Genomic DNA, 12476 nt, shown 5'->3' on the forward strand with positions numbered 1-12476 from the left:
AAAGCATGCGTGCTTGAATCCGGTCACTTTCATCAGAACTTCCTTAATTAATACTTATGTAATTGAATTCATGAACTAGACTTGCGCCTCTTTCCTCACAACTGTTCAGATTATTTACTATTCTCATCATTATAAGGACTGAGGTGATGTAGATTTGAAGCATTAACTTAACTAAATTTATTAGCTTTAATTGCAACTTGTGGTTATGCATTGGGTAATACTGAGTTTAGTATATACAAGTTATTATTATGGACTTTTTTGGGAGAGATTGCATCATATTTGTTAATATTTTGTCTATGCAGCTGCTTCAGTTGGTATAAATAATGCCAAGTAATCGTGCATCTCTTATCTTACACCGTTGGTTACTATATGATAGTTGGATGAATATTTGTGTCATTGAAAGCTGTTGGGTAGCTGAAAAAAGAAAAGATAAATTCCAGTGATTTATATATGAATGCATTCTCCAAAAAGCTTCTACATTGCACCTTCTTTTTGTATTCTAGTTCATTTTCTGCTAAATAGCCCCCATAGGAGAATAGAATTGTATATTACGCACATATTTATACTCTCTCAATGATTAAACTTTAAGGGTGGTTTGGACAGGTGTGAATAGAGCTCTCCCTGGACTAAGCCATATGTATGTGATGCACTTGACATCAAAGTTATTTTTCATGAAGGATAAGGTATGAAGGTTTCAATCCGTAGCTGTGAAGATGACATTTTTTGGAATTTAAAAATGATATGCATCCTATGCAGAGTATTTTGAAAGACCTTTTTTAAACCTTGGTTGAAGGTTTTTGTTGAACCACCCCATTCCAGCTCTCCATCTTTAAATACAGTGCTGCTGTTCTTGAGAAAATATGAGATACAGAAATTTAATTTTGAAAATATATTATAAAAATTATGCAATTTTGTGCTTGTAAAGGTTATATTTTGTGTTTGTAAAGGTTATTTCTACTCTTTTTGTATTAGAGGACCTAATTTTGATCTGGAAAAAAATGGTGAGATTTTCAACACAATGCCTCCTAATATTGTGGATTCTGATTAAAAGTATTGGTCAGCACTTAATTTTCACTGTTCAGTATTTGTCTCAATCCTTTTCCATGTTCATTGGTTGTGGAAAGAAACATTTCTTCTGGTAATTATTGTCATCATTGATACCTCATGAGTGACATGGATATCTTGTGAATGAGTTAAACTATTTATTAAGCGTTTAATGAAGCAAGAACTGCCCTTTTGCATAAGTGATCCGACTAAGGGACTATCAGCTGAAAAATGTTGCAATTGACTCCATTCAAATAGTTTTAAAATCACTCTGGAAAATTAACTGTGGGATCTTCAAGAGTATTTACAGATATTCCTGAAACTTCTGTGTCAAATTCTGAGCCTTTCATTTGTTTTCTTTCAATCATTTCACGTGTTGGGTCAATAGTTACCACTCTCTTTGTCACCAGTAATATTTGGTGTACTTTTCTATAATCATTAAAATTTCCTAGAACTTGCAGAATGAAGTTCTTATGTTGACTGTTTTCTCCTGTTCTTACAGAAATTCAATTTTTAGCGTACATATTTCAAAATCATCTTTTGCTTTGTCAGTTACTTCACTTGTAACATGTATAAAATCTATGTGGATTTAGTTTGTGTATTTCAAGTGAAGCCAAGTTTGCAAAATAAATGTTACAGAATGCTCCTATTTAGTATTTTGTTATTTAAATCCTAGTTTACTATTCAATTATGTGTCTTTTAGCTCTTATCGTGATCGTATCGTGATAGCTAAAGTGGAAAGGTACCTATGTGACAGGTTGTTTATGACGGCCATTGTTTTTCTGCGCTCGGCTTTTATCCTACCCTATCTTTTTACTCCTCATTCTTCTTGCTCCAATCACTCTCTATATTCCCTGTCTCCAATGTCTTATTGTTCTTCCTTTTTCGAGGTTGTTGAAATTGATACCGTGGCAATTTTCCATTTCTACTTTGTTTACTCACATGACTGGCTTCAATGTCTTTACCTTTAAAGAGCTGCTCTAAGTATTCATGGTGCAGGAATTGCACAGTTGGTAGTTTCCAGTAATATGCATTATGTGCATTGTGACTGACAGGGAGACATTACGAGAGTGATGTTTGGGATCTGAATGCTGATGTCATTTTCAGAGAAACTATGCAGGGAATGTAGAAAAAGTGTCACGGCTTTCTTGCCCTAAGGCCTGGGTTCGTGAGAAAAATGCGAGTGAAGTTTTCATGCAGCATCAGTTTCCTCGAGGAAGAGCCTTTCTACAAGTTCATTGAGTGGCACAGCCTGTAACTCTAGCCACAGGTGACCTGGGTTTGAGTCTCTGTGAAGGCATCATTTTTTATCTTTCTTAAAATTTAAGGAACCAATGTTACAACCCGACCCATTCATTTAAGTCAGTTAAATAAGTATTTTATGTTCTCTTTTTATCTCATTTTATGGATTTTAAATGTTCCTCCAAATGAGGACTTACAACGCAATTTAGGGTACACATTTTATTTTCCCAGCACAGGCTCACGTGCTACAGGTTAGGGTTTTGAAGATCTGTGAATACTTCTATGTCTATTATATCTCCAATGTAGACAGCTTTGACACTTTTTCTACATTTCCCCCATGGTTTCAGGAAGTGACATCGGCGTTCGGGTCCCGAACATCACTCTCTCAATGTCTGCTTGTGAGCACTCTTAAATTACCTTCTGTCGATGTCTTTAATTTGTTTTAACCAAGTTCTCTTCTTCTCATCTCCCATTTTGGAATGGCTCAGCTTGTTGGAGAAACTAATTTAGTACAGTAGTAACCCTCGCATTCTTCTTTTTCTGCTTTCCATATTCCTGCCTGGTTTTACCATCTGGGGTGCTAGTTAGTCTGGTGGGCCAAATTAAGTAGTCTCGTTGCCCGTGTTCCCATATCCATGCCATTTCCTGCCTTTTTGCGTGTGTCCATCCTATATTCTTGGCTGATCATCTTATTCTGTGGCTCCTTTTTTTAATTCATTGGTCATCATCATCTGCTGTACTCATCACATATTTTTCACTCAAGAAGTTGCAAGTGGGTGAAATGCATGTTAGTGAGATGTGTTATATCCATTTTTGGTGTTCTGATCTTTATCATGTGGACAAGGAGTATACTCTCTTCAAACAGTTTTAGATACTTATTTGATTGTTTGATGCATGGAAAATCCATGTTGACCTCTAGGCTATTATTATTAAATATTGACTTTATGTAGGTAGGCATTATTTGAGGATTATTGCTCTGCCGAGGAACAGAAATGTTATGTATTAAAAGAGTGACTAGGAATTTTCCTTAGAAGAAATAACGTCAAAGTTTCACAGCTGCAGATATAAAATATGAATGTTAAATTTAGGTGTGAAATTAATGTTTCCCTAGAAATCACAAATGTGAAGTATTTGCATATCCTCTCTGGCTATTGAAATGCAGCTGTAGTGTCCTCCGAACACACCAAATCAGCACCAGAGAAGTTGGAAGTAATTCCTATGGATGTACCAAAAAAATTTTCCACAATTAAGTCTTTCCTGGGTTGTCGAATAGCCATATGATAGGAGCAGATATCTGGTAAAGTGAGTGCCTCCATGAATACACTCACTGGCCTCATCTTTTCCTCATCCACTTCCTTGTTGGCTACATCCTTTAATAGAAAGGAACACTCAAAATTAAAAATTGGTTTTCGTTATTTAAAACCAAAAAAATATGAATGAAAAACACACAGGCCAATTTTCAGAGCTCGAATTCGATTTTTAACTGAGATAAGTAGCTTTAAAAGTCCGCTAGGAGCTTCAACCACGCCCACGACACAAAACTTATTTCTATTGGCTGACACTGCGTGACATGTGAACCTCATGAATGTAAGTAATGCTTGAAGAAGCTGTAAAAACATTGGGTTCGTGGAAATAGTGGCCAAGAGTTTATCGTCGTGGTGAAACAAAACGTTAATTTTGTTCTGGCTGATTCCCGAAATGTACTGACAGAGACTCAACAATTTTTTGTCTCAAAATTAATCATTTGATTGCATGTGCCTGTCTATGACTCATGCTATCTCAACTTCCACTGCCCCGCTGCTTTCACTTTGGCGATTAACTTCCTCTCCAGTTTGGCCTTGACTATTAACGGCGTTGACATGCCCGAGTGCGACAAAATCTCTCTTGGTTCCCTTGTGCTGTATTTATACGAGACCACGGCAATAATAGCGCTTTTACAATATGAAATATACAATTGAAGATTGTAGGTAACATATAGATATCTCCCCTGCAAAAATGCTCAACAATTACGTGCCGAACCAATTCCGCCCATCTAGTAGGCCAACAATACGAATCCACTCAGCTAGGAGTGTCCGGAGCATGAACGATCATCTCCTATTCTCCAAGCTTGGAGGTGAGCATTTATACTCTGGACACTGCCAGCTGAGGGAATTGGTATTGTTAGGCTACTAGATGAGCGGATTTGATTCAGTGGGCGATTGTTTAGCATTGTTGCAGGAGACCCTTTCCATTGCCGTGGTTAGCTTTCAATATGCAAGATGGAAACAAAGAGTGAAAGCCGGGGCAAATATGCACATGAAATAATCATTATATCCAACATAAATTGAAGCTGAATGATGTACTAGCAATTACAAAGAAAAGTTCCCCGTTGAGTGCATATACATTTAAGCACATACAAAATTTTTGCTATGTGTGGCCAAAGACAACAAAAGAAGTAATGGAAACTAATTCCCTTTGAGAAGCAGAAGAGACTTACATTTAAATGGCCCTCACAAATTCTATAACAACCTATATCTGAAGGAATATGCTGTGTCCGTGCAGCATCGTACACCCGCCTTCCTTGGTCTGGGTCGTTTGGCACCGCAAAAAAATACTTCTCTGGTGTTTACGAGAGGTAGATTCACATCTCGGCACACAGCAGTATACGTAAAGTTTTCTCGCACTCATTTAAAATTCTCTGTTTTATCTACTATTCATTTAAATTCAAAATAACGTAGATTACAATGCGCTCCTTAATGCAAGCAATGCAGATATCATGAGGTTCACTCGTCATCAACATGGCGTCGCCCGAGAAATATGTTTTTGGCATGGGATTCAAGTTGAAACTTCAAACTGTTCTAGGGGCGAAATTATTCAGTGCTCACTGGTAAAATTTGGTGAGAGCCTTTCTTATGCCCATTGCTTGATAAATCAAGCATAATATTTGGTAGTTTAATCCCTTCTATTCCATCCCTCTCACATTTCAAATACATAGACCAATTCAAGGATTCACAATTTACTCCTGGGATTTCAAGCCTTGTTAAAAATATTTGTTCTGCCAATTAATGCATGTATAATTCCACTCTGCATTCTTACTCTTCACCTTATGCCATATAATGTAAAAAATATATTGTTCCCTGATACGTACAGAGAGGGATAGCCATGCTGGTGGTGTGAAAGAAGTGGTGTCCCCAGAGGCAATTGCTGCGCAAGAGAAAGCTTTGCTGGAGAAAGTGAAAATGGAAAGTCTCAAGGTGAGTCAAAAATGAGGGGGTGAAGAGAAGCATATGGGTATATGGCATACATCCAACTCAGGGCTATCCGGATGCTAAGCTAATATGTTGGCTACCGTGTCACCATTTCTTAAACCTGTTTTATTTTTTCAAATGGTGTAAAAGTGCTGAGAGTTTCTATTATTCTTGTGATCTCAGATAAAATTCATTGCAAAGCCAGATAAGGAAATATGTAATTACTTTCATAGCCAGGCATTGCTTACCATTGCGTGTGGTTAAAAATTTTGGTTCCTTGTGGGCATTTCCTTTCAGTGAGGCTTTATCATTAAAATTTATGTCACAGTGAATTATTGTAACACATATTTTGTATTTCTTTAATACTTTCCTAATTTTTAAACTTAGATTTTTTCTGGAGGATACTCATATACTGGCGATGTCTCTAGTTACTTACTAGGGAGTAAATATTTGTGATAGGTATAAGGAGTGTGCTTAAGATTTCCTTTGTTTAGGTCTTATCTCCTATGTTGTTCATTTTGCTGTAGTAAAATTATGGAGGACCTACTGATTATATTTGTCACCAAATCTAAAATTTCTCTGAAGTAGCAGCATAAGCTAAAACCAATCCTACATTGCATCTCTGTATTGTTACTCAAACTGTTTAAAAAACATTTATTCTATCATAAGAGGCAGTGGGGTAGGCAGGAATTTTGTTTGGTAGGGGTTTGTTTTGTCCACCGCCAAGGGGAAAAATTTTTGAAATCAGGGCACTAAGGACAGTCTTTTAAACTAGTTTTAACACTTTTCATAATCAAAAAAACTTCATTGTGAACAAGAAATCTTTTGTAAATTCATTAATTTTCATTCTTTTTTTTCTTTTATGAAGGAAAGTAATCACGTTCTTATATTTCAGGGGGGTCCATACTCCCCAGACCTCCCCCATAGCTACGCTACTGATTAGAGGCACTCATATTTTCACTGTTGAAAATTAGGGCATGCCCCTAACAGAATACTTGTCCGGCTCACAACTCCTCGAGGTAGCTGCGTGTCCTTGGTGCTTGGAGTGAGTCATTGGGTGGGAAAGGGAGGGACTTTGCCTTCACGGAGTGGCAGTCACCAAAACACTGGACATAGTTGGAATCAAGGAGAGTGTCATTCAAAGGAAGATTTTTGTTAAAGTACACATGTGTACGCTATATATTCACTCATTAAAATTGTATTCTTGATACCTACGGAGTTGAATGTAAGAAAATGTGCATAGGATTTTTCTCATGCCCTAAGCTTGTCATTGAAATGTTTTTCACAATGTCACAAATCATCATTTTATCAAATTGCTTACATCATGAGTACTTACTTGTACCTGCTTACCTAACACTTTTCTGCTTACTAACAAATTTCTTGGCAGTAATTTGTTGGCTATGCAATTTTTTATTTATGATATGATGTCACGTCAACCGCACAAAGACATAGACAAGTGGTGCGGGTTGCATAAGGTTGACTTTTGCCCCGCACCACCGTTTTCTTTCAATTTTTTTTTTACGCCATGTAACCAAAAAAGTAAGAGAAGAATGAAATTCTATTGGTATCACCATTGGTACTTTGCCACTGCCATAGGACATTTTTGGTTTTGATGGATGTAATGCAAATATGTAATAAGTACAAGGAATTGCCATGAATAGCTGTTTGGTTGGAATGGCAATTCTGCTCAAGATATTTTGGACACATTCCTCTTACTAGGACGCCTCAGTATTGGGGGTAGGGTTCTAGAATTTTGAATAATTTCTATACTTTCTTCTCAAGCTACTATTCTCATAATAAATTCCTTTACTCGTTTCTTGTTTTCAGCTCCAATACCTTTCCTCCCATAAGATCACTCGTAAGCATCAGATATGTAACAAAAATGGGTTTCACATACAATTATTCCCTTTGCTGTAGCTGCTTGAGATGGGTAGCACTCAGCTTTCAAGATTATTTTACGACAGTGTATTAGGGTGTCTCTTTGCATGTACCCCTCCTGTCGGCTGTTCTAAGGTTGGTGGGGGTTCGGAGAAGAAGCGAGGGGTGATGTTACGATTTAGTTGGTCAGCTTGTAACAACTAGGAGAATAGCTTTCTTGGGAGTGTCACCGGCATGTCAAAATCATGGGGGCGGTATGAGGAAAGGTTTTGCTGACACGTATACTTTTTAGGATATTTGGGTAGAGACTCCGGTGCTGATGTGGAAACAGAAAGAGTCAACCCACAACTTCCTGATTAGTATCTTCTGAACTCAAGCCAATAACATTTTTGCAATATAATGTACCCGAGTTAAAAATGAATACATAAAAACAGGAAATAATAGTATTTGCAAGTAAACATCTTCTAGAGAAATCTTCAATTCTGGCCACGTATACCTTACTATGAATATTCTGTTAAAAATCTGAAAATGATGCAAATTTTTATTGCTAAAGTAATATTTTTTCATTTGGTGCATAATAGTATCATTTTGAGTAAACCATTCAATATTTATTGCTAGGAAGAGATATGCAGCATCTATGCCCCTTATTATGTACCCCATCATCAAAAGCAATGGTGGCGTTTTCTGTCTAATTACATGAGGGAAAGATTAATTCCATCGTGCTTGGAAATCTCTACTTAATTATTGTTTATGTAACAGCCTTAGTCTAATGAAAAATAGAATCATTTTCCATGATTTTTCTCCTGATCCTCCCTGCACAGGTAGCTTGGAATGGTCTTCACGAATGAGCTGCTAGATCCCTCCTGAGCAACTTAGGGGCATTCAAGGTCGTAATAGAAATGAACCGAGCTCTTAGAGAGGGCCAGAACCCTCGGGGTATCCATGACGTGATATCACATCATGCTGCACTCAAGGTGTTCACTTTTTATTGGATGAAAATAATCACTGGAAATGGGTGTGCATGTTACTCTCCTTCCATTTCATAGACAAACCAAATGATTTGGCAAAGATGGGATACAGGCTCACTTTGAAGGGATTCTGATCGAAACAGGCATTTCTTGTAATTCATTTCCAAGATTTGATTTTGTTTGGCAGGAGTGTGGGGTGCAAACGTATGTGAGGGGCAGCGAGTGTGGCCCAATCACTCAATCACCTGCTCAGTGTGCATAAATGAGAGATCTCTTCCCATGGCCACCTGCAATCACCAACAGCATATGTCATAAGACACTGTACTAAAAGGAGATTTTTGGAAGGGGTTACATGCGAGTCTTCATTCAGATTTGACCTTGGGACTTAAACACACTACCTGCAAACCCACCTCTCTGTGACATTATATTGTAATTGCTTGAGATACTATTAGAGACCAGCTCCAAACGCAAGACTCTCCCTCAGGCCCTCTACTGCTTGCGTGATTACGCACCCACTTTACAATGATGGCAAAACTGTCGCACTTTTCCTCAAATTTCAATTATCACACAATGCATTTCAAATCAGACGACCATCGTCAGGGACACACTGCTCTACTCGCTAAATCATCACGCTATGGCAATAGGTTGGTATATTTAGGTGCTAATTGAGACTGCCCCTGATGATGGTCTGTATAGTTGAAACACATTGTTTGATGCATAAATAAATTGTGCATAAAAGTGCTAAAGTTTTTCTATCACAGATGTGTTCCTCTTTATCATATTTGCCAAAATGAGTTGGTATTGTCACTTAATACATTAAACTGTGGTGTAATATAAATGAAAGGTAGCGTGCTCAAGATATTACTTGTTCTCATGCAGTTCCAACGGAGAGGAGTTGCGGTGGAGGATGATAGTGAAGAAGAGGTTGATGATGAATATGAGGGTAGCTGGAGGGAAATGGTAGAGGAGGCTCGAAAATCAGCTGCTCTTAACAGGAGATTGCAGAAGGAAAGACACGCTCAGGCACAGGCTGCGAATCGGAGTGGAATGGCATCAGCTGCCGCTTACTATTGCCAAATGGTAAGTGTTCTCTGCAGGCCCACAGAAATACATGCACGTGGCAACTTATCGTTGTCTCAAACAGCTTGTTCACTATTTTTTTATTTTCAACTATAATAGAGTTTAACAAATAAAGGGACCTTTAATTTTATGTTTTTCAATCTGTGCCTCACTTCTCGAGCCATACTTGCTGAAAAATCGATGTCCTTAACCTTTTCGTTGATAATTTGATGGGGTAGCAAGCTGAGTGGGGCCTGATAACTATGTAGTTTAAAACTTTTTTGGAACAGGATGTAAAAGCCCATAAATAATATTAAATTATTTTATAGATTGGTCATATGTAAAAAATGTTTTAAAGTTACTTTTGTTCATCAAACATCAGTTTGTTGTATTTTGATAATTACAATTTGAAAAAATCATGGCCTGCCAGCTTAGGAAGATTCCAAAGCTTATATTTAGATAAAATAATTCTTTTATTATGTCACCTCTCTAGCTGACATGAAGACTGCTTGTGATTGAGAATTATAATTTGCAGAGTCATTATTCAAAGCATGTTTAGGCACATTCATCGATAGAGAAAGAATAATAAGGCATAAATTTACTTTTGAACTTGGTGGTTAAAAATGAGCCATAAGTTATTATATTGTAGTGTCATTATTATGTATGAATGTAGTGATAGAATTGATTGTTTCAAGGATTTCAAAATCCACAGGCTACTCTTCACAAGCAAAAAGCTGAGGAAGCTTCCAGAAGAGCTGCTAACATACTATCCAAGGTTTTTACTGGAAGATTTGGAAACCCTCAAGGTACAAGTCTCATGTAGAACTTCTTTATCACAATTCGTAGATTTCTGTGTACAGTAGAACTTCTTTAGTACGTTTTTCACGGGACCACAAATAAAGGGACGCGTTATCCAGGAAAACGTGCTAACCAGGTAAGTAACTAATAGAAAAAGGGGTTATTACAATCTGTGGAAAAGTCGTCATAACTTCAATTACTGTCTGAGGTTTGTGTAGGATCGCCTTCCTGAACTCTCTTCGCATTTAAAATAAAGAAAATTAGTGCCAAACTGCCAAAAAAACCACGTGAATGAAAATCACAATGTTTTCATAGATTTCTCGGGGGACATTACAGCAGACTCCGGATTATCCAGCTGCAGTTCATTCGTGCATGATTTTCACTCTCGCCTAATTTTTTCCGCAATCTTTATAAAAAATAGAATCGGATGCAAAATCATCGGAATTACTGCATTAATGTGAGGATACACTGGGCTTATTATTTCCGTCAGAATCCCCTTCGTGAAACGGGAGCGATAGCCCGCTAACTGGGAGCACCGTGTTCCTGTTTTCCAAGCGTCTCAGTACGCGAACGCACTCCTTGGTCATGGATACACATTTCGAACCATTTGCTACGCGGGCATCTCGTGCGAGACGCGACTACGAGGCGTTGTGCCTGACAGTGTAGTTTTCGACGTGGAGCAGTGGTTTTGAAGCATTCGTGCAAACCACTTATGAATTTTTGACCACACAGCCACCTGTATGTGGTTTTCGAAACCAGGCCTTACATGTAGCATCAATAATACAAGTACAACCATGTTATTGCCGCTATAAAGATCGCGCACTGGCAAAGAAAGCTCTCAGCTTAAGTCCGGGAAGCACTCTAAAATAGCAGAATAACTGCATAAATAATAATATATTGTATGTCTTAGGTAAATTATGAACATTGCAAGACATTTAAGTGAAAGTTTGGGTTATCTTTGTTTTCCGATTATTTGTGCCGTCTCTCCCCATTAATCATTAATTAGCCCATTGGGATGATCGGGAGTGTGCTGTGCATAAAATGTAGAGATGGGACGAATAGCACATTTCTCAAACTCGAATATCGAATTCGAATATTGAATCATTGCTTGAATATTCGAATACGTCGAATACTAGAATTGCGCAATGCATATTAAACGTGTCCTCTTATAATTCACTTGATGAATGTATGTATAAATAAAAAGGTATACAGTGGATCCTTGATCTATCATTTTTTTAAGGGGATGGACGAAAAAAAACGACGAATGCGGGAATGTCTGACTAGGTTGCCGATGCAGCAGGAAACCCAAGATTTTGGCGAGTAATTGTGATTTCCTTTACAGGATTCAAACAGGAATTTAGCTGCTTAATGGAATATTTTAATTTAATGGAAACAATTTGGGCATATAGTTGATTCAACTAACATCTCTTTCAAACATCCTAAGGGGGGGACACACCACCTCTCGAAAAAATGACTGCCTCGAAAAATGGCCGCATTTTATTATTCATCACGTCACAAGAATTGAGTAATGCATTTGGATAAATCATGGTCATAGGAAGAGATGTGGAATGAATGCAAGAATGTTAATGGCTAATAATAATAAATTAAATCATGAATTCAGAGATTAACGACCCTAAAGAAGATACTAGAGAACGAATTGCGGGTTGCGTCACGGCAAGCAATTGAGCGTACTAACCAGGAAAGCTCAACTTTTTCAAACGTACTAACCAGATACTTTTACCTGTATATTGCTCGGATGGTACCGGGACTGACAAGGAACATTCACGAAGTGTACTCCGCCGATTTCGTTCAAATTTGGTAGGATGGTAGTGTTCCATAATTAATGGAAATTTGCAAAATTTCCCGTGCCCTTAAGCCCTGTGGCCCGAGATATCTGCATCCAAAGTTGCGCGCCGGCCACCCTTTTTGAGGCGAGGGGCCCCTCACTCACGGGCCGACAGCGAGGCGTCCCTGGCGGCAAGCGCTAGGGGGAAGGCCTGCGGGCGGTCCGGGCGTCAGCGGTCTACCATCCTTACGCTGACAAGAAGCGGAGGAAAGATAGAAATTATGGATTTGTAGGCATCCAAGAATGACAATCACCTTAGCCCAGTTTCCCTATAATTTATAAATGATAAATGCAGATAATTTTCCCGTGACCGATTGACAAATTTCCATAAAATATAATAAATGTAGTTCAAAAGATGCTTACTCTGTATACGTCTGCGGGGAATTTACCCCTGCCAGCAAATTACGATGTTTA

The 12476-nt window shown here is 38.0% G+C and overlaps 1 protein-coding gene across 2 annotated transcripts in view; it reads left to right on the plus strand.

Moving 5' to 3' along the window:
- The window catches only part of LOC124155181, a 130384-nt gene that overhangs the window by 86829 nt on the left and 31079 nt on the right, over nt 1-12476 (plus strand). For both annotated transcript variants that reach the window (XM_046528901.1, XM_046528907.1), the window contains 3 exons: nt 5416-5519; nt 9239-9439; nt 10131-10224. In XM_046528901.1, the coding sequence (XP_046384857.1) occupies nt 5416-5519; nt 9239-9439; nt 10131-10224 (399 nt within the window). The remainder of the gene's footprint in view (nt 1-5415; nt 5520-9238; nt 9440-10130; nt 10225-12476) is intronic.

This window comes from Ischnura elegans, chromosome 1, assembly GCF_921293095.1.
Source record: "Ischnura elegans chromosome 1, ioIscEleg1.1, whole genome shotgun sequence".
In the NCBI taxonomy this organism is placed as follows: domain Eukaryota; kingdom Metazoa; phylum Arthropoda; class Insecta; order Odonata; family Coenagrionidae; genus Ischnura; species Ischnura elegans.